The sequence below is a fragment of the Oncorhynchus kisutch genome, linkage group LG18 (assembly GCF_002021735.2).
Source record: "Oncorhynchus kisutch isolate 150728-3 linkage group LG18, Okis_V2, whole genome shotgun sequence".
Classification (NCBI taxonomy): domain Eukaryota; kingdom Metazoa; phylum Chordata; class Actinopteri; order Salmoniformes; family Salmonidae; genus Oncorhynchus; species Oncorhynchus kisutch.
The window spans coordinates 50,149,445-50,176,578 of record NC_034191.2 but is presented as its reverse complement, the minus strand read 5'-3'; the positions used below and the strand labels follow the sequence as shown (position 1 = coordinate 50,176,578).

Below are 27,134 nucleotides of genomic sequence, written 5' to 3'. Positions count from 1 at the left end.
AACTGACACCCAATAAATACCACCAGCAGTGAAACTAGAGCTGGAAAGCCCCTTTCTTTTCTAACTTTTTTTCCCTGGAAGGCAATTTGTCTGTGTTTGGGAGAAAAGTAAGAGTCCAACTGCCAAGTCTCACACAGTTGGAGGCAGCTGCTCCACAGTAGCGGCTAGGCTAGGCTGTTGGTCTGAAGTGTTTGCAGGGGTCTCCTGCCCAGTGCTCAGAGTGAGAAGGGAAGAGAAATCAACAGCCCAGTGTGGCTAACCAACAACCCCATAACAACCTCACAGACCAGTCTACTGCTGTGGAAAACACATTGTGTCCCAAATGGCACCCTATATAGTGCACTACGCTTGACCAGGGCCCATAGGGGCATTTCACAGGGCTCTGGTAAAAAGTAGTGCACTATATAGGGAGCAGGGTGCTCTTTGGGACACAGACCCAGGTTTCATCTGACTGACAGGTTAATCTGGTCTCATCTGTAGGAGGGGTGGAGGGAGATTTCCTTGGGTGTGGGTAAGCAAGAGGCACATCTAAGCCATTTGGCTGCAGAGACAGGGGTGTGAATGAATCCACGTTATTCACTTTGGGTCACACAGCTGAAAGCTGGCAAAAACAATAGCCTGAAAACATAGTCACAGTGTCTCGATCATGAAAGTGGATGACTATGCCTTCTTATGGCTGGAGGCAGTATTGAGAAGCTTGGATGAATGATTGAATATATGCATATTATTAGTAGATTTGGATAGAAAACACTCTGAAGTTTCTAAAACTGTTTGAATGATGTCTGAGTATAACAGAATTCATATGGCAGGCAAAAACCTGAGAAAAATCCAACCAGGAAGTGGGAAATCTGAGGTTTGTAGTTTTTCAAGTCATTGCCTATCAAATATACAGTGTCTATGGGGTCATATTGCACTTCCTAAGGCTTCCACTAGATGTCAACAGTCTTTAGAACCTTGTTTGATGCTTCTACTGTGAAGGAGGGGGTAATGGGAGCTGAATGAGTCAGAGGTCTGCCAGAGTGGCATGAGCTGATCACGCGTGTTCAGGTGAGAGCAGGCTTGCGTTCCATTGCATTTCTACAGAATTCTGGAATTCTCCGGTTGGAACATTATTGAAGATGAATGATTAAAACATCCTAAAGATCGATTCTAAACTTCGTTTGACATGTTTCTCGCCAGACTGTAATATGACTTTTCGTCTGAACTTTCACCTGGACTTGCCCGTGTGAAAAATAATTATTTGGACATATTATAATATTTGGACATAAATTATGTACTTTATTGAACAAATCAAACATTTATTGTGGAACTGGGATTCCTGGGAAGGCATTCTGATGAAGATCATCAAAGGTAAGTGAATATTTATAATGCTATTTCTGACTTTGTTGACTCGACAACATGGCGGATATCTGTATGGCTTGTTTTGTTGTCTGAGCACTGTACTCAGATTATTGCATGGCGTGCTTTTTCGGTAAAGCTTTTTTGAAATCGGACACAGCGGTTGCATTAAGGAGAAGTTTATCTTCTTATGGCTTGAATCCCGCTAACGGGATCGATATGACAACAGCCAGTTAAAATGCAGGGCGCTAAATTCAAAACCACAGAAATCTCATAATTAAAATTCCTCAAACATAGAAGTAGTTTACACCATTTTAAAGATAAACTTGTTGTTAATCCCATTTCAAAAAGGCTTTACGACGAAAGCACACCAAATGATTATGTTAGGTCTGCACCTAGTCACAGAAAGACACAGCCATTTTTCCAGCCAAAGAGAGGAGTCACAAAAAGCAGAAATAGAGATAAAATTAATCACTAACCTTTGATGAACTTCATCAGATGACACTCATAGAACTTCGTGTTACACAATACATGTATGTTTTGTTCGATAAGTTCATATTTATATCCAAAAATCTCAGTTTACATTGGCGCGTTACGTTCAGTAATGTTTTGCTTCCAAAACATCCGGTGATTTTGCAGAGAGCCACATCAATTTACAGAAATACTCATAATAAACATTGATGAAAGATACAACTGTTATGCATGGAACTTTAGATATTGTTAACACTGCAGGCATGGCTTTGAAAGGTATGGGCCGTGTTCCAAGTGACACCTTATTTGTTCTATTTATAGCCCCATAGGGCTCTGGTCAAAAGTAGTGCACTATATAGGAGTGCTATTTGCAAAGCAGACATTGAAATTAAGGTTACATTGGATTCTGCAGTATAACGAAGCAAAGTCACATCAGGACACAGCCACATGAATTGGACTGGGACTGCGGAGGTCATGGCTGGAGTTCGAACCATCTCCCTATGATCAACCAATCAGCATTCTCCTCATAAACGCTCTCGGCACATAAACCTGCTGTACTTACCGAGCCTTCAGACAGCGAAACACAGAGCCTGGGCAGGGAAGATGAACTGAATGACCGCGTGGACCCAGACCACGCTGCGCTTTTAGGGCCACGTTACTGACAGCACAAGTGTCACGGGGCCACAGCCATCCTCTCATCCTGGCTAACGTGGCTAGCGAAGCTTGTCGACACATAGTCTCCCAAATGGCAACGGGTTCACTGTAAGGCCCTGCTTTTGGCCAGGGAGAATAGTGCACGATACAGTGAACGGGTTGCCTTATGGAGACGCAACCCAAAAGGGAGAGATGACTTTGTCTCATCACGCTCGGAGGATAAGGGGTGGCCTGTCGTCCTCGCGTAGGGTGTGTCCCGATTGTCCCTCTTATTATCACTCGGGCCAAGGCTAATTGCCTTAGAGTTTTCCTGCCGTGCTCCGTGTTTCCCAAGGTGAAAGGACACGCACACCGCTGGATCTGATAGAAATCCCACTGGAATGTGAACGTGTGTCCAAGCCCAAAGCAGAGTGGAGCGGATAAGATGCACCAGATATCAAATTCGAAATCCACAGCTCACATTGCTTGACGCACTGTATGTCTGCTGTGTAGTATTTTCAAATGCTATTGAACAGCCGGTGAGAGTGGATGACAGTGGGAAAAGCTAGAGGCTGTGTAGACCAGTTGCCAACTTATGCTGTTCGAAGTAGACGCGTGTTGGAGTCTGCGGCATTAACACCAGCCAAGCCATAGCCACCATTACTTTAGACAGCCTCTCTCTATAGTCACATGGCTGGTTTGTGGTTGTAATCGGTCACGTGCAGTGTGCACCTAAAGACATGGTGTGGTTTGGGCTGCAGCAACCTTCGGCTCTGTGGTTTCAGTGTGATCACACTGGCTCATTCCCTCCATCCCTTTTGGCTTTCACCTTAGGCCCAAATCCCTTCCCAGCACGCTTCCCACACAGTGACTAGGTCCCGAACGGCACCATATTCCCCGCATAGTGCACTACATTTGACCAGAGCCTATGAGCCCTGGTCTAAAGTAGTGCACGCCACAGAGCAAAGGGTGCGATTTGGGACGCATCCCGTGAAACAGGTCCGGTTTCTCCCAAATGAAAATGGGCACGCAGAGATTTCGTCTTGTCTGACATCTGGGAAGAGGCTGTGCCACGAGCCAGTGAGTGAGATAGGCAATGTTTGGGTAAGGACGATAAGAGACACAGATTTCCAATTCCTCTCTGGGAGGAAATTAAAAATTTCTGTGGTTTACTCACGAAGTGATGGAGTTGAGACTAATTTTGGAATTCAAATGTCAGTCTAACACTCTTGCTCTCTCTCTCACTCTCTCACACATACAGAGTGGGTGTAGCTAATCAGCAGAAAATGTTATTTAAACAGTTCATTTTGTTAAATAGATACCCTGCTGTGGTGAGGTGTGTGCGTAGCAGAGTCGACCATATACCGGTAGTACCTACATCCTGTTGAAATGGAAATGTGTGTGAGATTGTTGACCACACCCACCTCTTCTGAAATACCCCTCATACTGGAATCCCCCTCAAAGTCCTGATGACATTGAGTTAATTTGTCAAGGGTCCGCACTCCAAATTGTTTTTTTTCACAGTGCTATTTATTTAATTTGGAGGCAACGAGGGCAAATTAATGATGTTTTAATTTTGGTAAACGCACCAGTTCTGAGAGTAGTGGTTTCAAGAACTTGCTGACATTCACATTGAGCTTCAGTCTGCGTTTCACCAACCCTCTGAGATAGCGTTCCTTCAACTATGAAGCTCTAGCATTCCTAAGGCCACTATGAACCCCTCTCCCCCCCTAACACCCACAAAGTCTGTATCCCAAATAGAACCCTGTTCCCTATGTAGTGGACTACTATGGTCCCTGGTCAAAAGTAGTGCACTATGAAGGGAATGGGCTGCCATTTGGGGGACACGTGTAGACACCATGATTGATCAGTCCAATCCCAAAACTTGGTACAGTTAGCCATTTCAAATCAGCCTCTGGATGAGGTGCTTCAACACGGCTTCAATGAGCCGCTCCTTCCCTTGGCCTGTCCTCCCCAGAAAGCAGAGCAATCTGTCAGCGGTAAATACACAGACAGCAGCCTTGGATGTAAACAGAGCCGCAGACATAAACACACAACATGCATCTACACAGAAAAACACAACCACGGAACAGTCAAAGGAACAGGGAAAGGGATATATACAATGGGGAAAACAGAGGCTTACCTCCATTGTCTTTAAGATGCAGAGCAATCTTGGTGTCATCTGGAGAGAGAGAGAGAGGGAGAGAGGAAGAGGGATGGAGGGAGAGAGAGAGAGAGAGGGAGGGAGAGAGAGAGAGAGAGAGAGATGTCGAGGGAGAGAGAGACACCATTACACATTATGACCTCTGTTTTGTCTGTGGTTTGTGAATATCCCCACAGCCAGAGAATTACGTACAGAATCCCTATGTCTATTATATGAATTATAGGATCTCTATGCCCACAGCTCAGAGCTGCCTGACAACAACAACCACTATTAACCTCAATACTGGTAAAGAATGTGAATCAGATATTCAGAAATATTCATTAGCGGTCATTACACAGGTTTACAGACAAATGTAACTTTTATTTTCCAGTTTATATTTCATTACTAGATCATCTTCATTTGAAAAGTGAATTTACTCAATGTCTGTTTGGAGGGGATATAATGCTCTCCCATGCATAATGCAAGAGCAAGAAGCAGTCTGGGTTTAAGCAACTATGAAACATTTAAATTCACTGTGAGAGGTGTGATATGAATTTACACACCCCATAGGATTCACATTATGCAAATGTACCACATACTGTACATGAGCCGGTAAAATGCTATGGGTGCCATTGCACCATCTCAAAACGGGTCTCAACTAAGTAAATGTATTTCAATTTCCAAGATCAAAGATAGTTTAATGCATGCAACAATTTCCTAGAATAATTTCCTAGTCTAAGAAATGCCACGGTCTATGAGATAAGGTGTATGACAGCGAGGTAGGAAATCAAACTTGATAACCAATCCTGTGCCAGTGTCATGAATTTGAACAATTATCATAGGATGACATTAAACTGTGACAGTGAAGATTCCTCAAAGCCGCATCACACAGTATCTGAACTCATACAGGATACAGTATTAAAGAATGAACAGTGGGAGGGAACAGGAGAGGGAAAAGAGAGCTGCCCACACCCCACCATTGCCTCCCAGTATCCAGCCTGACTTGACCTTGGACCTCTATAGCTGAGGAGACTGGGGCGGATCAGAAAACTGATCCTCTGTGCTTGTCAAGAAGTGTGAGGCTCTTTCTGTGAGTCAGCTTCACAGCACATACCACAGACAGACAGACCTCCTGGCTTTTTCATGCTAACACACACACACACACACACACACACACACACACACACACACACACACACACACACACACACACACACACAGTCTCTGTTCACAGCTCACACCCCTGCTCCTCAGCGTGTCTGACCTCCAGTATCGTTGGGGTTTGTTTTCGTCTCTCAGCTGGACCTCTCTCACACTCCTCTCCACCTCTCTCCAGCATTCAAGGCATCTATGCTCATATCACCAAAGTCTTTAAAAGGGGCAAACTGGGATTGGTACATCCATTTGGGGATGTTTATATGAATGATAAATAGCAATTGATTTTTGAAGAATATCATTTATAGATGCCTCATGAGCTTTGTTGTTTTTCATATCCCAGATTGCCTCTTTAACATTGTCTGAGAGAAGTTATATCTACCAAGGAGAGCATAAGAGGGTAAAGGTCAAGGACTGAAACAATAAACATAAGACAGAGTTTAGGAGAATGAAACGAAACCCTGCCCTCAGATCCATGAAATGAAAATCTGCCCTCGCAGTGGAAAGCCATACAGAATCCTAGGGCAAAATCCTAAAATGATTACTTTAGAACAGTGAAAAGTATAGCTGGATGTCATTGGAGTTTGTGTATTGTGGGGTACTGAGAGCCAAAACGTTGGGCATCTGCTTTAGAGATCATCACCGACTGGAGCCGGATCTAGAACCCAGAACTCACAGGCAGAAACCCTACTGTAACTCACCACTCCAACCACCTTTAAACACCACTCTGCAATAACAAAACATGTAGTCTGTCTACAGGTTTAGCCTTCATTGTTTCATCAATTCCACAAGTCTGGAAAACCAAAGAGCACCTTACATATAAACTATTTTTCATGTCAGAGAGCACACTGAATTATTCTGCTTTTACCACTCTACATTAAACTACTACACTCTTCGAAAAAAGGGTTCCAAAAGGGTTATTTGGCTGTCCCCATAGGAGAACCCTTTTTGGTTCCAGGCAGAACCCTTTTTGAGTTCCATGTAGAATCCTCTGTAGAAAGGGTTCGACATGGAGCCCAAAAGGGTTCTACCTGCAACCAAAAACGGTTCTTCAAAGGGTTCTCCCATGGGGACAGTCAACGAATCCTTCAAGGTTCTAGATAGCACCTTTTTTTTGTAAGAGTGTGTGTATGTATGTATGTATGTATGTATGTATGTATGTATGTATGTATAGGGTGCCATATGTACAGTATGTCATTTGGAACACAGCCTACATCCCTCAATCTAACCTTCCTCATTGTGGTTGCATATTCATACAATGGTGCATTCCTATAATACATCATCAGTCACCCGCACCCGTAGACAATGCAAAGCTGTTACATATCATAATGAATGCGACATAATTAGCTGTCTACACCTCTTTCTCTCTGGCGTTAGCAAGAGTGGATACTTGAGATGATAAGTTGTCCATTAGCACAGTGTAGGCGTTGTGTATCTCCCAGGCATCCCAACCCATAACACATTAGTCAATTATCAACCTCAGGATGTACCAGTTACCGGACCCAAAATACACCCTGCATAGGCTTTTAGTCATGATTAAAGTGCATAATATGATTGTGCAGAGAGTGACACGGGCATTAAGTTGAACATATTAATTTTCATGAGGAAGATGAATGGTACAGTTGAAGTGAATTACAGACATCTAACATTCAAGTCAATACCGTGTGTGGGTAATATGTGAAGCTGATGAAGATGAATTAGCTATTTGTTTCAATACATACGTGGCTTGACGTTTTAATTTCCCTTGACATCAGGGCAATGAAGTGTGTGTATGTATTTATGCTGTAATCAATTCTGTGTGTGCCTCAAATAGCACCCTATTCCCGATGGGCCTTGGTCAATAGTAGTGCACAACATAGGGAGCAGGGTGCCATTTGGGATGCATTTTCAGCTCTAAGTAGCTCAGGTTTCTCTGGGGGATTTTTTTTTAACCTTTATTTAACTAGGAACGTCAGTTAAGAACAAATTCTTATTTACAATTGACGGCCTACACCGGCCAAACCTGCACGACGCTGGGACAATTGTGAGCCGCCCTATGGGACTCCCAATCACAGCCGGTTGTGATACAGCCTGGAATCGAACCAAGGTGTCTGTAGTGACGCTTCTAGTACTGAGATGCAGTGCCTTAGACCGCAGCGCAACTTAGAAGGAGAACTTCACCGTTTCTCCTGACATCAGCAGGAAAGAAAGGAATGATCATGATTATTTTTCTGTGTGTATGCATGTCTTTAAGATTTTAGAGATGTTGTCCTAATTCAATCTGCAATGTTTAGTTGGGTAAAACACAGCTTGCATGCCTTGAATCATTTGTTAACATCTAGTGTGCATTTGGTGCTCAAGGAAAACAATCCGGATAGTTCTATTACTGAAGAAACAGTGAAAGAGGCGTAGAAATTATACAGAGCATTCGGGAAGGATTCAGACCCCTTGACTTTTTCCACATATGAGTATCATACCCATTGTTCCTCAACTGTAGTGTAAGTAATTCTGCTTTGAATGTTGATAAACCTCCCTTTTGAGAAAATGGCCCTTGAATGTTTTGGTACACCAACTGGAGAGCTCTTCTTTGTCTACACCCATTCAGCATCGTTCACACCCTCTTAAGCTTTAGTCCCACCCAGCTCTTTAAGGATTCTCATGTGAGGCCATGTACTAAATAACCAAAGATTTCAAGATTAAAGGCTGGTTTATACTACGGGTGTGTTCGTCAATTCAATCTGGAGTGCCATAATGTCCGCAGAGTGCACTCTGGGCGTTTGTAAATTCAGAGTGTTGTTAGATTGTTTGTTCGTAAATTTTGAGCATTTCGCTCTCGGGGGGTGTTCTGAGCGCACACTGGACGCTCTGGGCGAGGAGTCGGGTTGATCTGACCTAACAACAGCAGTCAAGAACCCAAGCTAACTGGCTAATGTTGGCTAGTTTGCTAGCTACTTCCAAACTCACTCGGACCATTTTACTCGCAGTCAAGCACCCAAGCTAACTGGCTAACGTTGGCTAGCTACTTCCATACTCAAATCTGAGAATACCTCACTCTGACCATTTACTCTCCCTAGCAGAGCAGGTTATGCTGTTTTTATGTTATCCAGAGCATTGGTGACTGCAACTGTGCTGTTGGCAACAATTTAATTACGCTTTTTTGCCAACGTTTTCTGACAAAGGCCATATTAAACGGAACCTGAGCATTTGTCAATTTCATCAGTTATTCTGCGCTCTGGCACACTCAGACGAGTGCTCTGAAATCGGAGCACTCGTCTGAAAAAGGTTCCTTTCTTTTTCTGTGGCTTAACCAACTAGGCTCGTAATGACAAAGCAAAAACAGGTTTTTAGAAATGTTTGAACATTTATCAAAATGGAAAAATTACATTTACATAAGAAATCAGATCCTTTACTCAGTACTTTGTTTAAGCACCTTTGGCAGCGATTACAGCCTTGAGTCATATTGGGTATGACGCTTCAAGCTTGGCCCAGGCTGGGCTACTCAAGGATATTCAGAGACTTGTCTCGAAGCCACTCCTGCATTGTCTTGGCTGTGTGTTTAGGGTCATTGTCCTGTTGGAAGGTGAACCTTCGCAACAGTCTGAGGTGCTTAGCGCTCTGGAGCAGGTTTTCAACAAGGATCTCTCTGTACTTTGCTCCGTTCATCTTTCTCACGATTCTGACTAGTCTCCCAGTCCTTACCTCTGAAAAACATCCCCACAGTATGACGCTGCATCCACCATGCTTTACCGTACGGATGGTGCCAGGTTTCCTCCAGATGTGACACTTGGCATTCAGGCCAAAGAGTTCAATCTTGGTTTCATCAGACCAGAGAATCTTGTTTCTCATGGTCTGAGGGTCCTTTAGGTGCCTTTTGACAAACTCCAAGCGGGCTGTCATGTGCCTTTTACTGAGGAGTGGCTGAGGAAATGTACTGGGTACTTTGTTTTACTTAACGTCCCAACAGCACATCCATCAAATCTTCTTAGCCTACCATTCTGTTCGAAGGTAGTCTCAGGATTGTGTGCATTAAGACTCACTGTAGAAAAACATTTGCATCGGAAAACAAGCTTTCCTCATTGGACAATTTCAGATATATACCGTTTTATACAACGGGTGGTTTGGAATTCCCATTGTCAGAGTCTATCCTGCCCAGAATACACTAGACAACATACACATGGCCAGCACATTCATAAGAAGTGTCATTGTTACCTAGCAACGCAGTACCACCACCACCATATCCCACCGCTACCACTACTACTGTATCATTGGCCCAGCCGTGCAACTCATCAACTTGATCTCCTTAGTAAAACAGATCTAGACATTATCGCCGACATTTGCAACATTGTCACAATATTGAAATCCGATTGCCACTGTGTCCCACAGTAATGAATAGGACAGGATGAGACAGACAGGCGGCTTTTCTTAGCCAGTCGAATTCATGAATCAGCCAAATTTTTTATGGATATACACTATATATACAAAGGTATGTGGACACCCTTTCAAATGAGTGGATTTGGCTATTTCAGCCACACCCGTTGCTGACGAGTGTATAAAATCGAGCGCACAGCAATGTGATCACCATAGACAAACATTTGCAGTAAAATGGCCTCACTGAAGAGCTCAGTGACATTTAACATGGCACCATCATATGATACCACCTTTCCAAAAAGTCAGTTTGTCAAATTTCTGCCCTGCTAGAGCTGCCCCAGTCAGCTGTAAGTGTTGTTATTGTGACGTGGAAACGTCTAGGAGCAACAACTGCTCAGCCACACAAGCTCACAGAACGGGTCCGCCGAATGCTGAAGCGCTGGAGGGGAGTTAACCTTGCCGCCATTGGACTCTGGAGCAGTGGAAACGCGTTCTCTGGAGTGATGAATAATGCTTCATCATCTGGCAGTCTGATGGACGAATCTGGATTTGGCTGGTGCCAGGGGAACGCTACCTGCACAAATGCATAGTGCCAAATGTAAAGTTTGGTGGAGGAGGAATAAGGGTCTGGGCCTGTTTTTCATGGCTAGGCACCTTTTTTCCAGGCTATGCCCCTTAGTTCCAGTGAAGAGAAATCTTAACGCTATAGCATACAATGGCATTCTAGACGATCCTGTGCTTCCAACTTTGTGGCAATAGTTTGGGGAAGGCCCTTTCCTGTTTCAGCATGAAAATTCCCCCTGTGCACAAAGCAATGTCCATACAGATATTGTTTGTTGAGATTGGTGTGGAAGAACATGACTGGCCTGCACAGAGCCCTGACCTCAACCCCATCGTCCACCTTTAGGATTAATTGGAACGCTGACTGCGAGCCAGGCCTAATGACCCAACGTCAGTGCCTGACCTCACTAATGCTCTTGTGGTTGAATGGAAACAAGTCCTCACAGTGCAAATAGTCTGGGTAGCCATTTCATTACCTGTTGAGGAGTCTTATGGCTTGGGGGTAAAAACTGTTGAGAAGCCTTTTTGTCCTAGACTTGGTACCGCTTGCCATGCCAAACTGATGCCAAACTGAATGCATCGTAACCAACTTCAGTGGGCAAATGCTCACCTTCGATGGCCACTTATAAGTTGGAGAAGTGTACTCTTCACAGCTGAATCCCAGGTTCAACTGTACTGGGCAGATGGCAGACAGCGTTTGGCACTTTAACTCTACGTACATGTACATATTACCTCAATTACCTTGACTAACCAGTGCCCCCGCACATTGACTCTGTACCCGTACCCCCTGTATATAGCTCTCGCTATTATTACTTTACTGCTGCTCTTAACTGATTTGTTCCTGTTACTGTTATCAAACTTTTTTCTTTTAAAGCTGCATTGTTAGTTAAGGGGTTTTTAAGCATTTCACTGTTGTATTCAGCAGACGTGATTGGATGTGATTTGATGGTGCGTTTATATTTTTGTTCAGTGTACAAAGAAACGTCAAAAGAAAAATAGGTCAAACAAAACGAAATGCATCTAGTTTTCTGTCTTTCCAGCTTCAGTCTGAAGTGATTGTGTTTGCTGTTTATTTGGTTAGCTAGCAAGAGGGTAAGAGCCTCCATAGCAACCATTCTTTTTGCCATAGCAACCTGCAAAGTTCTGTAACTATCAACCAGTGCTGGGGTAGTTTTACTTTACATGGCAGTCAATATGAATAAAACTAACGACCAGAGAATGCCTAAAATTGCCCTTGACAACCAGTTCTGGTAACCTGTTGTATAAAAGCAATAATACACTTGAGTCCATGTGTTATGACATTTTTATAACGGCTATGGTGTTCTAACCACGTCACAGCCATGATAAAAATGTCCTAACACATGGCCTCATGTAGGGCGATATGGCCAAAATATCATATCACAATACTTTTGACGGTATTTTATGTTTTTGAATAATACAAGTTCTAAGTTTGCTTTATGAGTAGTTCATGACCCTAGGGTGGTGATTTTAATTGGGATTTCTGATACTGTTTCAATCCAATCATGGAAATAGAATGAATTATTCTAATTCTATAATTGGAATATCGTGGGCAGCCCCTTGAATTCATTGTTGTTTGACATGACAACAAATTAATAAGCCAGGGAGGAATTATTGGCAGGGTCAGAACCAAAGTGTTGGTCAGTGTTTCCAGGTGACCCTAATTAGACTGTGCATTGCATGTTTTCTTACCTCATGTAGCTTCGCCTATTCCTCTCTGTTTTAGAAGATACTGTTGCACAAACAACATGCATATCTAGGCCTACACCAGCACAGGTACCAGGCTGTATTAACTAGCTAGCTATGTTTGCTCTGACTCAGTACATTTAGCAAGCTAGCTAGCCAGCTAACTAGCGATTGAGTAGAATTAGCGACTAACACAATTTATTTTAGCATCAACTTGCTAAGAAAAGACAAACTAGCAGACCGTAGTTTGTAGACAATAAGATACACAAACTAATAGCGTAATTATAGAAACGCTTGTGGAAATCAGCATGTCACCAACATCTTGTTGCATCCATCTGAACATGCAGAGTGAACGGCAAGAAAGTGCCGTTGAGCAACTGCTCTTTCCTTGAGTGACATAGGGCAGTACTTGGTGTAGTTAGTGGCATACAGCAGGATGAGAGAGAGAAAGATGACTCAAGTAGCAAATGGAGTAAACTATAAAAACAGACATTGCAGGTGCCAGAGTTGTGTATCACATTTAACAAAATAAACATTGAAATACCATTATCAAACATAGAGTCACCACCCAGCACTAGTCTCATGTATTGTTGCTTAATTATATATAAAACCCTCTTAGGCCTCACTCCCCCCCTATCTGAGATTCCTACTGCAGCCCTCATCCTCCACATACAACACCTGTTCTGCAAAGTCACATTCTGTTAAAGGTCTCCAAAGCACACACGTCCCTGGGTCGCTCCTCTTTTCAGTTCCTCTTTTCAGTTCGCTGCAGCTAGTGACTGGAACGGGCTGTAAAAAACACTCAAACTGGACAGTTTTATCTCAATCTCTTCATTCAAAGACTCAATCATGGACAATCTTACTGACAGCTGTAGCTGCTTTGCGTGATGTATTGTTGTCACTACTTTCTTGCCCTTTGTGCGGTTGTCTGTGCCCAATAATATTTGTACCATATGTTGTGCTGCTGCCATGTTGTGTTGCTACCATGTTGTTGTCATGTTGGGTTGCTGCCATGCTGTGTTGTGTTGTCGTCTTCGGTCTATCTTTATTTAGTGTTGTGTCGTCTCTTGTCGTGATGTATGTTTTGTCCTATATTTATATTTGATTTTTTATATTAAATCCCAGCCCCCGTCCCCGCAGGAGGCCTTTTGCCTTTTGGTAGTCCGTCATTGTAAATAAGAATTTGTTCTTAACTGATTTGCCTAGTGAAAGAAAGATTACATTTAAAAAACTGAGCAAGACACTGTTTTTCCTGACCATGTGACCTGACCAGTACTCAAGACACTGGTTGGAGTTGTCTGCTTTGGGGCATATGTTAGTTGTCTTACCTTCAGTGGGGACGCTGGTTGGGGGTCGGGATGTGGACGAGGAGGCTCCGGCTGTGGTGGTCTCTCCTCGGCTTCTGCTCTGGCCTGTTGTTTTGGCAACTAACGTGGTGATGAATGGATCGAGTTGTGTGGTGCTGATGATATCACAGCTTTTGGCTTTGGTCTGCAAGACAGCATACAAGAGTCCTCTTTCTCACGCAAGGTAGAAATACTGGTACTTTTCAAATAAGAGAGAGTGAGAGATGGATAGATAGTTAGTTAGTTAGATAGTTAGATTGTTAGATTGTGAGAGGAGTAACTGAGGCGTCCCTTTCCCCCTGCATGTAGCAGACCAGAGCATCCATCAACCTGGCAGCCACACAGAAAAAACATTACAGCAGATGCACACGCACGCACACACGCACGCACACATGCACGCACACACACATGCACACATGCACGCACACACACATGCACGCACACATCCCACCATATACCCTCTCACTCGCTATTCATAATAGAAATCTAGTCATTTCCATCAGCCAGGATGATATTCACCTCATCAGGACAGCTGTTATCAACCCAGTCTTGCCGATGGCGGTCAAACCCACTGGAACACCTGAAACCAGATGAGAGGATATTCTGAAAGAGCTTAGGAACATGAACACTAGACATGCATCACTAAAAAGGATAAACCGCAATCAAAGATGGATTGGATAAATTATACTAACACATACATCCAGCTCTGTAGACCTGCAGATGTTACATGAAACCAAAATAATCCAATCAGACCCCCCACCTTTCTGGGAGTCCAAAATACAGTAAGTCCAAAGGGGGAACAGCCCATGATTATTAGAATATGGGTGGGATTTGTGAAGAGGAAGTTCACCGGGTCAAACTGCTCAGAGTACAGGGGTTGGTGGAGGGGGTGAAAGGAAATGGGAAAGGGAAAAGGGGGATGAGGGAGAATAGGTAATGCCTGTGTCACGCCTCCCAACCCGAGGCGACGAATAAACTCTGTGGGCTAGCCTTTGATCAGGGGCAACTGCTCATTCTTCCTCTTGTTCACAGATCATAATGACTAATATCTCCCCCTTCCTTATCGCTCTCTTTTCTTCTCCTCTCTCTTTCTGTAAGCCCTCTCTGACATTATTTCGATTTTGACACAGAGGGAAAGTTTGTTCTCTCTCTCTCTCTCTCTCTCTCTCTCCCGTCTGATACTCTGAAGTCAGAGAAAGATGTCTGCTCACCCATATCACCAATGGAGGAGGTGGTAAGCCAATTTCATACACCTCACAAAAACCTGCAAGACTACAAACACAATAGCATAAACCCACCAAATCTAATCGACATGGAGCAGTGGCGGCTGGTTGGCGGAGATATCACACGATGGGCTCATAACGGCTGGAATGGAATAGATGGGAAGGTACTTAAGTTTCCATGTGTTTGAAACCGTTTAATTTATTACAAATCTCCACCCACAAGCTACCATTGCCAGGCAGGCAGACAGGCCGAGTTATCATCCATCCTTATTCTCATCAGATCCTATAACTCCCATTAGCCCTGCATGGTGGATATTATTATGGCAAAGCTCTCCGTGTGGAGGAAGAAGAGGAGTCCATTTCCATCTCTCTCTGCTCTCTAATCAGCCCACGCTCCCCGGATTTCACAGTTTTGGCTGTTAAAATCATCTGTCCAATCAGTCGAGACAGATTCCTCCGGTAAATCCACCTCGTTTTCCCTATGTTTTCCTGGGAGAAGCGAAAGGAGAGAGGGAGAGAGTCGGAGACAGGATATCACAACAACACAGGTCCAGCCAGTCCCTCCGGATCCTTTCCCATTTAGGTTTAACCTCAATGCCATCCAGCCTCTGAGACCAACTGCGTCCCAAATGGCAACCCATTCCCCTATGGGTCCTAATCAAAAGCAGGGCACTATATAGGGTTCCATTTGGAATGCATACCAGACCTTCCTTCCAACATCCACTCAGACACCACACTGCTAATTTTAAATGGGTTGAGATGCCTCATTTGAATAGAAATGTATACATCTGGAAAATATTTTAGCTTGGTCTTTGTTTTCTCCCCCCTCTTTCACGGTACAGAGGATGCATTTCTATACTGTGTTTAAAAGACTCATTGGTTTCTCTTGAACACTACAAAAATGAGTCTTTGGATCAACCCCCAAAAATTGCCTCAACTGGTAACAAGGAAATTAGTTAGATTTTCTCAATTGAAAAATACTACATTTGTTGAAACCAAATACACTAAGGGTACAAAACATGGTATTGAATTGCACCCCCCTTTTGCCCTCAGAACAGCCTCAATTTGTCCGGGCATGGACTCTACAAGGCGTCGAAGCGTTCCACATGGATGCTGGCCCATGTTGACTCCAATGTTTGCCAGAGTTGTGTCAAATTGGCTGGATGTCCTTTGGGTGGTGGACACTTGCTGTTGCACCTGGGAAGCGTAAAAAACCCCAGCACAGTTGCAGTTCTTGACCCAAACCGGTGCGCCTGGCACCTACTACCATAAAACTGACGATACCGTATCGTCATTTCCGGTCACAACTTGCAGGCTTGTTTTCGAGTTGCTGTGCGTTTTGTTGCTAACCTGTTTTGCTACCTGACAACTTTACGGTTTTCACTTTTTAATTACCGTTCATATATTTATTTATTTTTTCCTCAACTTTTTCACTCCGGACGCTTTATCTGGACACGATTCGTCAGGACCTCCAACAGCCGAAGCTAAGTAGTAACATTAACATGATGACTTCTAATTGCAGCCGCTGTACTCGGCTTACGGCGAGGATAGCTGTGCTGCAAGCCCAGCTTCAGACGCAATCGTTAGGCAAGGGTAATTTCAGTGTAGGAAAGGATGAAATAGCGTCTGTGGCACCAGTAAGTACAGATAGTAGTGTAAATCCCCTGGCACAGTCCCCGCAGCCGGACAACTTTCTCACGGTTTCTGGAAGGAAATGCTGTAGGAACGCTCAACCGGTGTCGCTCATTCAGCCGACAGAAACTTTCAACCGGTTTTCCCCATTAAGCAGCGGGTCGGAGTCAGAGGCCGATTCTTCTCTGGTCTCTACTCCTCCCGTTACGGGGTCTGAGACGCCGAAGCTTCCCACCATTAGCTCTGACAAATTGAAAACTCTAGTCATTGGCGACTCCATTACCCGCAGTATTAGACTTAAAGCGAATCATCCAGCGATCATACACTGTTTACCCGGGGGCAGGGCTACCGACGTTAAGGCTAATCTGAAGATGGTGCTGGCTAAAGCTAAAACTGGCGAGTGTAGAGAGTATAGAGATATTGTTATCCACGTCGGCACCAACGATGTTAGGATGAAACAGTCAGAAATCACTAAGCGCAACATAGCTTCTGCGTGCATATCAGCTAGAAAGATGTGTCGGCATCGAGTAATTGTCTCTGGCCCCCTCCCAGTTAGGGGGAGTGATGAGCTCTACAGCAGAGTCTCACAACTCAATCGCTGGTTGAAAACTGTTTTCTGCCCCTCCCAAAAGTTAGAATTTGTAGATAATTGGCCCTCTTTCTGGGACTCACCCACAAACAGGACCAAGCCTGACCTGCTGAGGAGTGACGGACTCCATCCTAGCTGGAGGGGTGCTCTCATCTTATCTACCAACATAGACAGGGCTCTAACTCCTCTAGCTCCACAATGAAATAGGGTGCAGGCCAGGCAGCAGGCTGTTAGCCAGCCTGCCAGCATAGTGGAGTCTGCCATTAGCACAGTCAGTGTAGTCAGCTCAGCTATCACCATTGAGACCGTGTCTGTGCCTCGACCTAGGTTGGGCAAAACTAAACATGGCGGTGTTCGCCTTAGCAATCTCACTAGGATAAAGACCACCTCCATTCCTGTCATTACTGAAAGAGATCATGATACCTCACATCTCAAAATAGGGCTACTTAATGTTAGATCCCTTACTTCAAAGGCAATTATAGTCAATGAACTAATCACTGATCATAATCTTGATGTGATTGGCCTGACTGAAACATGGCTTAAGCCTGATGAATTTACTGTTTTAAATGAGGCCTCACCTCCTGGCTACACTAGTGACCATATCCCCCGTGCATCCCGCAAAGGCGGAGGTGTTGCTAACATTTACGATAGCAAATTTCAATTTACACAAAAAAAAATGACATTTTCGTCTTTTGAGCTTCTAGTCATGAAATCTATGCAGCCTACTCAATCACTTTTTATAGCTACTGTTTACAGGCCTCCTGGGCCATATACAGCGTTTCTCACTGAGTTCCCTGAATTCCTATCGGACCTTGTAGTCATAGCAGATAATATTCTAATCTTTGGTGACTTTAATATTCACATGGAAAAGTCCACAGACCCACTCCAAAAGGCTTTCAGAGCCATCATCGACTCAGTGGGTTTTGTCCAACATGTCTCTGGACCCACTCACTGTCACAGTCATACGCTGGACCTAGTTTTGTCCCATGGAATAAATGTGGTGGATCTTAATGTTTTTCCTCATAATCCTGGACTATCGGACCACCATTTTATTACGTTTGCAATTGCAACAAATAATCTGCTTAGACCCCAACCAAGGAACATCAAAAGTCGTGCTATAAATTCACAGACAACACAAAGATTCCTTGATGCCCTTCCAGACTCCCTCTGCCTACCCAAGGACGCCAGAGGACAAAAATCAGTTAACCACCTAACTGAGGATCTCAATCTAACCTTGCGCAATACCCTAGATGCAGTTGCACCCCTAAAAACAAAAAAAATGTCTCATAAGAAACTAGCTCCCTGGTACACAGAAAATACCCGAGCTCTGAAGCAAGCTTCCAGAAAATTGGAACGGAAATGGCGCCACACCAAACTGGAAGTCTTCCGACTAGCTTGGAAGGACGGTACCGTGCAGTACCGTAGAGCCCTTACTGCTGCTCGATCATCCTATTTTTCTAACTTAATTGAGGAAAATAAGAACAATCCGAAATTCCTTTTTAATACTGTCGCAAAGCTAACTAAAAAGCAGCATTCCCCAAGAGAGGATGACTTTCACTTTAGCAGTGATAAATTCATGAACTTCTTTGAGGAAAAGATTATGATTATTAGAAAGCAAATTACGGACTCCTCTTTAAACCTGCGTATTCCTCCAAACCTCAGTTGTCCTGAGTCTGCACAACTCTGCCAGGACCTAGGATCAAGAGAGACGCTCAAGTGTTTTAGTACTATATCTCTTGACACAATGATGAAAATAATCATGGCCTCTAAACCTTCAAGCTGCATACTGGACCCTATTCCAACTAAACTACTGAAAGAGCTGCTTCCTGTGCTTGGCCCTCCTATGTTGAACATAATAAACGGCTCTCTATCCACTGGATGTGTACCAAACTCACTAAAAGTGGCAGTAATAAAGCCTCTCTTGAAAAAGCCAAACCTTGACCCAGAAAATATAAAAAACTATCGGCCTATATCGAATCTTCCATTCCTCTCAAAAATTTTAGAGAAGGCTGTTGCGCAGCAACTCACTGCCTTCCTGAAGACAAACAATGTATACGAAATGCTTCAGTCTGGTTTTAGACCCCATCATAGCACTGAGACGGCACTTGTGAAGGTGGTAAATGACATTTTAATGGCATCGGACCGAGGCTCTGCATCTGTCCTCGTGCTCCTAGACCTTAGTGCTGCTTTTGATACCATCGATCACCACATTCTTTTGGAGAGATTGGAAACCCAAATTGGTCTACACGGACATGTTCTGGCCTGGTTTAGATCTTATCTGTCGGAAAGATATCAGTTTGTCTCTGTGAATGGTTTGTCCTCTGACAAATCAACTGTAAATTTCGGTGTTCCTCAAGGTTCCGTTTTAGGACCACTATTGTTTTCACTATATATTTTACCTCTTGGGGATGTTATTCGAAAACATAATGTAAACTTTCACTGCTATGCGGATGACACACAGCTGTACATTTCAATGAAACATGGTGAAGCCCCAAAATTGCCCTCGCTAGAAGCATGTGTTTCAGACATAAGGAAGTGGATGGCTGCAAACTTTCTACTATTAAACTCGGACAAAACAGAGATGCTTGTTCTAGGTCCCAAGAAACAAAGAGATCTTCTGTTGAATCTGACAATTAATCTTAATGGTTGTACAGTCGTCTCAAATAAAACTGTGAAGGACCTCGGCGTTACTCTGGACCCTGATCTCTCTTTTGAAGAACATATCAAGACCATTTCGAGGACAGCTTTTTTCCATCTACGTAACATTGCAAAAATCAGAAACTTTCTGTCCAAAAATGATGCAGAAAAATTAATCCATGCTTTTGTCACTTCTAGGTTAGACTACTGCAATGCTCTATTTTCCGGCTACCCGGATAAAGCACTAAATAAACTTCAGTTAGTGCTAAATACGGCTGCTAGAATCCTGACTAGAACCAAAAAATTTGATCATATTACTCCAGTGCTAGCCTCTCTACACTGGCTTCCTGTCAAAGCAAGGGCTGATTTCAAGGTTTTACTGCTAACCTACAAAGCATTACATGGGCTTGCTCCTACCTATCTCTCTGATTTGGTCCTGCCGTACATACCTATACGTACGCTACGGTCACAAGACGCAGGCCTCCTAATTGTCCCTAGAATTTCTAAGCAAACAGCTGGAGGCAGGGCTTTCTCCTATAGAGCTCCATTTTTATGGAACGGTCTGCCTACCCATGTCAGAGACGCAAACTCGGTCTCAACCTTTAAGTCTTTACTGAAGACTCATCTCTTCAGTGGGTCATATGATTGAGTGTAGTCTGGCCCAGGAGTGGGAAGGTGAACGGAAAGGCTCTGGAGCAACGAACCGCCCTTGCTGTCTCTGCCTGGCCGGTTCCCCTCTTTCCACTGGGATTCTCTGCCTCTAACCCTATTACAGGGGCTGAGTCACTGGCTTGCTGGGGCTCTCTCATGCTGTCCCTGGAGGGGGTGCGTCACCTGAGTGGGTTGATTCACTGTTGTGGTCATCCTGTCTGGGTTGGCGCCCCCCCCCCCTTGGGTTGTGCCGTGGCGGAGATCTTTGTGGGCTATACTCAGCCTTGTCTCAGGATGGTAAGTTGGTGGTTGAAGATATCCCTCTAGTGGTGTGGGGGCTGTGCTTTGGCAAAGTGGGTGGGGTTATATCCTTCCTGTTTGGCCCTGTCCGGGGGTGTCCTCGGATGGGGCCACAGTGTCTCCTGACCCCTCCTGTCTCAGCCTCCAGTATTTATGCTGCAGTAGTTTATGTGTCGGGGGGCTGGGGTCAGTTTGTTATATCTGGAGTACTTCTCCTGTCCTATTCGGTGTCCTGTGTGAATCTAAGTGTGCGTTCTCTAATTCTCTCCTTCTCTCTTTCTTTCTCTCTCTCGGAGGACCTGAGCCCTAGGACCATGCCCCAGGACTACCTGACATGATGACTCCTTGCTGTCCCCAGTCCACCTGGCCATGCTGCTGTTCCAGTTTCAACTGACCTGAGCCCTAGGACCATGCCCCAGGACTACCTGACATGATGACTCCTTGCTGTCCCCAGTCTACCTGGCCATGCTGCTGCTCCAGTTTCAACTTCCACCTGACTGTGCTGCTGCTCTAGTTTCAACTGTTCTGCCTTATTATTATTCGACCATGCTGGTCATTTATGAACATTGAACATCTTGACCATGTTCTGTTATAATCTCCACCCGGCACAGCCAGAAGAGGACTGGCCACCCCACATAGCCTGGTTCCTCTCTAGGTTTCTTCCTAGGTATTGGCCTTTCTAGGGAGTTTTTCCTAGCCACTGTGCTTCTCCACCTGCATTGCTTGCTGTTTGGGGTTTTAGGCTGGGTTTCTGTACAGCACTTTGAGATATCAGCTGATGTACGAAGGGCTATATAAATAAATTTGATTTGATTTGATTTGATACCCTTTTCAAAGGCACTTTTGTCTTGCCCTTTCACCCTCTGAATGGAACACATACACTATCCATGTCTCAATTGTCTCAAGGCATAGAAATCTTCTTTAACCTATCTCCTCCTCTTCATCTACACTGATTGAAGTGGATTTAACAACTGACATCAATAAGGGATCATAGATTTCACCTGGATTCACCTGGTCAGTCATTCATTGAAAGAGCAGGTGTTCCTAATGTTTTGTACACTCAGTGTATACGATTCAATGCCAAATGTTTTTGATTGTTATCAAACCTATTTTTCAAATTGGATTTTCAGTTAACTTCTCTGGGATATGTGGGACGGTAGCGTCCCACCTCGCCAACAGCCAGTGAAATTGAAGGGCGCCAAATTCAAAACAACAGAAATCCCATAATAAAAATTCCTCAAACATACAAGTATTATACACCATTTTAAAGATAAACATAATTTGAAATTGGTGTGTTATGTTCAGAAATGCATTGTCTCAAACAAACATCCGGTGAAAGTGCAGAGAGCCACATCAAATGACAAAAATACTCATAATAAACATTGATAAATGTTACATTGATACAAGTGTTTAGCATGGAATTATAGATAAACTTCTCCTTAATGCAACCGCTGTGTCAGATTTCAAAAAGGCTTTACGGCGAAAGCACACCTTGCTATTATGTTAGGTCAGCACCTAGCCACAAAAAAGGAGAGGTGTCAGAAAAGTCAGATATAGCGTTATAAATATTCACTTACCTTTGATGATCTTGATCGGAATGCATTCCCAGGAATCCCAGTTCCACAATAAATGTTTGTTTTGCTCAATAAAGTCCATAATTTAGTCCTTTTGTTCACGCATTTAGCCCAGTAATCCAAATGCTCAATGCGTGATCGCTTAGTTCCGCCGAAAAGTTTAAAAAGTAATATTATAGTTCGTCGAAACATGTCAAACGATGTGTAGAATCAATCTCTAGGATGTTTTATCATAAATCTTCAATAATGTTTCAACCGGACAATTCCTTTGTCTTTAGAAATGAAAAGGAACGCAGCTACCTCTCACAGCCATGCTCATGATTTAGCTCATGGCATTCTGCCAGATACCTGACTCAAACAGCTCTCATTCGCTCCCCCTTCACAGTAGAAGCCTGAAACAAGGTTCTAAAGACTGTTGACATCTAGTGGAAGCTTTAGGAATTGCAATATGACACCATAGACACTGTATATTGGATAGGCAAAGACTTGAAAACCTAAAAACCTCAGATTTCCAACTTCCTGGTTGGATTTTTTCTCAGGTTTTTGCCTGCCATATGAGTTACGTTATACTCACAGACATCATTCAAACAGTTTTAGAAACTTCAGAGTGTTTTCTATCAAAATATATTATTATCCAAGCTACTCAATACTGCCCCCCAGTCCCAAAGACTGCATTTTTCCATTGAAAATGGAACCTTTTTCAAAATATCGCCCTTTCTTAAACAAAGGTGGTGGAAATTTCAATTTCATCCTCCAGAAAAGACAGAACAAATATTACAACAAATAATATGTTTACATTCAAATATAGTAATTGATCATAAAAAAACATTCTTTACGGAACATTTGTTTCTTTTTTTTTCTTTGCTTGCCCTATCCAAAATTACAACCAACTGATTGCGGCATTACAGCAAAAAAATGGAGGAGGCAAGTGAAGAAGGTAGAGAACTTGTTTGTCTGCCCTTTTTTAAAATCCCCGCCACAAAAAAATTATAATTATATATACACATCTGTTTTACTTGAGGACCAAACTTTGACTGCGGCGCCATACAGGTTGCAAAATAGTGGGGAAAAGATTTTCGATATGCTGATTCCGGACTGGTCACACGCATTTCAGGGCGAGTGCGCGGAGCAGGCACAGGATGTACCGGACTGGGGAGGCGCACTGGAGGCCTGGTGCATGGAGCCGGCACAGGTGGCACCGGATTGGTGACACGCACCTCAGGGCGAGTGCAGGGAGCAGGCACAGGGCGTACCGGACTGGGGAGGCGCACTGGAGGCCTGATGCGTGTGGCCGGTACTGGTGGCACCGGACTGGTGACACGCCCTTCAGGGCGGGTGCGGGGGGTAGGCACAGGACATACCGGACTGGGGAGGCGCACTGGAGGCCTGGTGCGTGGAGCCGGCACAGGTGGTACCGGACTGGTGACACGCACCTTATGACAATTGCGGGGAGCAGGCACAGGACGTACTGGGCTGTGGAGGCGTACATCAGGGCGAGTGCGAGGAGCAGGCACAGGACATCACGGACTACGGACACGCACTTCAGGGCGAGTGTGAGGAGGAGACACAGGACGTACTGGACTAGGGAGGCGCACTGGAGGCCTGATGCGTGGGTCCGGCACAGATTGCACTTGACTGGTGACACGCTCCTCCAAACGCCTGCGTTGCCGCATTCTCCTCGCCAACTCCATTCTCCGGTATCCTTCCTCGCACTGTTCCATCGACTCCCAGGCGGGCTCTGGTACTCTCGACCACCTCTCTATCTCCTCCCAGGTTGTCTCTGGTTCACCCCTCGGGCGCCGCCGACCACCTCGTATGTCTCCCCCACAAAAAAAAAATTGGGCTGTCTTTTGGGCTCTCTTTGTGGCCGCGAACTCCGGGGTCGTCACTGTCCTCCCTTCTCTCCTTGCGTCTGCCGCAAAGGAAGGCGATCCTGTCCTGCCAGGATTTCCTCCCAAATCCAGGATCCCTTCCCATCCAATATCTAATCCCAAGTCCAGGATACCCTCTCCTCCTGGGCACGCTGCTTTGTCCTGTCGTGGTGTGATCTTCTGTCACGGCTGTGTGGAGAGATGGTCTAAGGTTCTGCATGCTCTGACTTCCACATCTTTATTTTCTTGTGAAACTTACAAACCAATAAGGAAATAAACAATGAACCGTAACATAAGATGTGCAACAGCTACTAACTCAAGACAAGATCCCACAAAACACAGTGGGGAAATGGCTGCCTAAATATGATCTCCAATCAGAGACAACGATAAACAGCTGTCTCTGATTGGGAACCATACCAGGCCAACATAGAAATAAAACACCTAGATAGGAACAACCCTGCCTAGTCACACCCTGACCTAAACAAAATAGAGAATAAAAAGGCTCTCCGTGGTCAGGGCGTGACAACAGTGCATTCGGAAAGTATTCAGACCCCTTTTATTTTCCACATTTTGTTTGTTACATTGTAGCCTTATTCTAACATATATTACATTGGTTTTTTTCCTCAATCCTTTAAAGATGAATTATTTATTTTATTTCACCTTTATTTAATTTTGGGGTTGACCTGTGAAATATACAGTGGGGCAAAAAAGTATTTAGTCAGCCACCAATTGTGCAAGTTCTCCCACTTAAAAAGATGAGAGAGGCCTGTAATTTTCAGCATAGGTACACTTCAACTATGACAGACAAAATGAGAGAAGAAAAAACGAGAAAATCACATTGTAGGATTTTTTATGAATTTATTTGCAAATTATGGTGGAAAATAAGTATTTGGTCAATAACAAAAGTTTATCTCAATACTTTGTTATATACCCTTTGTTGGCAATGACAAAGGTCAAACGTTTTCTGTAAGTCTTCACAAGGTTTTCATACACTGTTGCTGGTATTTTGGCCCATTCCTCCATGCAGATCTCCTCTAGAGCAGTGATGTTTTGGGGCTGTTGCTGGGCAACACAGACTTTCAACTCCCTCCAAAGATTTTCTATGGGGTTGAGATCTGGAGACTGGCTAGGCCACTTCAGGACCTAGAAATGCTTCTTATGAAGCCACTCCTTCGTTGCCCAGGCGGTGTGTTTGGGATCATTGTCATGCTGAAAGACCCAGCCACATTTCATCTTCAATGCCCTTGCTGATGGAAGGAGGTTTTCACTCAAAATCTCACGATACATGGCCCCATTCATTCTTTCCTTTACATGGATCAGTCGTCCTGGTCCCTTTGCAGAAAAACAGCCCCAACGGATTATGTTTCCACCCCCATGCTTCACAGTAGGTATGGTGTTCTTTGGATGCAACTCAGCATTCTTTGTCCTCCAAACACAAAGACTTGAGTTTTTACCAAAAAGTTATATTTTGGTTTCATCTGACCATATGACATTCTCCCAATCTTCTTCTGGATCATCCAAATGCTCTCTAGCAAACTTCAGACGGGCCTGGACATGTACTGGCTTAAGCAGGGGGACACGTCTGGCACTGCCGGATTTTAGTTCCTGGCGGCGTAGTGTGTTACTGATGGTAGGCTTTGTCACTTTGGTCCCAGATCTCTGCAGGTCATTCACTAGGTCCCCCTGTGTGGGTCTGGGATTTTTGCTCACCGTTCTTGTGATCATTTTGACCCCACGGGGTGAGATCTTGCGTGGAGCCCCAGATCGAGGGAGATTATCAGTGGTCTTGTATGTCTTCCATTTCCTAATAATTGCTCCCATAGTTGATTTCTTCACACCAAGCTGCTTACCTATTGCAGATTCAGTCTTCCCAGCCTGGTGCAGGTCTACAATTTTGTTTCTGGTGTCCTTTGACAGCTCTTTGGTCTTGGCCATAGTGGAGTTTGGTGTGTGACTGTTTGAGGTTGTGGACAGGTGTCTTTTATACAGGTAATGAGTGGAGGACAGAGGAGCCTCTTAAAGAAGTTACAGGTCTGTGAGAGCCAGAAATCCTGCTTGTTTGTAGGTGACCAAATACCTATTTTCCATCATCATTTGCAAATTAATTAATTAAAAATCCTACAATGTGATTTTCTGTCATAGTTGAAGTGTACCTATGATGAAAATTACAGGCCTCTCTCATCTTTTTAAGTGGGAGAACTTGCACAATTGGTGGCTGACAAAATATTTTTTTGCCCCACTGTACCTGCTGGAGCGCTTGCTATGGGTGGGTGCTGCTAGGGTGACCAGTGAGGTAAGGCATAGTAAAGACTTATAGATGACCTGGAGCCAGTGGGTTTGGCGAGGGCCAGCCAACGAGAGCATACAGGTCGCAGTGGTGGGTAGTATATGGGGCTTTGGTGACAAAAAGGATGGCACTGTGATAGAATACATCCAATTTGCTGAGTAGAGTGTTGGAGGCTATTTTGTAAATTACAGTGCTGAAGTCAAGGATCGGTAGGATGGTCAGTTTTACGAGGGAATGTTTGGCAGAATGAGGGAAGGATGCTTTGTTTGCGAAATAGGAAGCCGATTCTAGATTCAATTTTGGATTGGTGATGCTTAATGTGAGTCTGGAAGGATAGTTTATAGTCTAACCAGCCACCTAGGTATTTGTAGTTGTCCACATATTCTAAGTCAGAAGCGTCCAGAGTAGTGCTAGACAGCTGGGCGGGTGCGGGCAGCGATCGGTTGAAGAGCATGCATTTAGTTTTTACTTGCATTTAAGAGCAGTTGGAGGCCCCCGAAAGAGTGTTGTATGGCATTGAAGCCTGTCTGGAGGTTTGTTAACACAGTCTCCAAAGAAGGGCCAGAAGTATACAGAATGTGGTCGTCTGCGTAGAGGTGGATCAGAGAATATCCAGCAGTAAGAGCAACATCATTGATGTATACAGAGAAAAGAGTCGGCCCGAGAATTTAA

At 44.2% G+C, this 27,134-nt stretch overlaps 1 protein-coding gene across 1 annotated transcript in view; it reads right to left on the bottom strand.

Annotated features, from left to right (window-relative positions):
* LOC109908777 (plexin domain-containing protein 2-like) overlaps positions 1-27,134 on the bottom strand; it is a 171,908-nt gene that overhangs the window by 12,730 nt on the left and 132,044 nt on the right. Inside the window, exons 10-12 of the mRNA XM_020507469.2 lie at positions 14,218-14,278; positions 13,681-13,843; positions 4,586-4,624 (exon numbers count right to left, since the gene is read on the bottom strand). Of these exons, the coding sequence (XP_020363058.1) occupies positions 4,586-4,624; positions 13,681-13,843; positions 14,218-14,278 (263 nt within the window). The remainder of the gene's footprint in view (positions 1-4,585; positions 4,625-13,680; positions 13,844-14,217; positions 14,279-27,134) is intronic.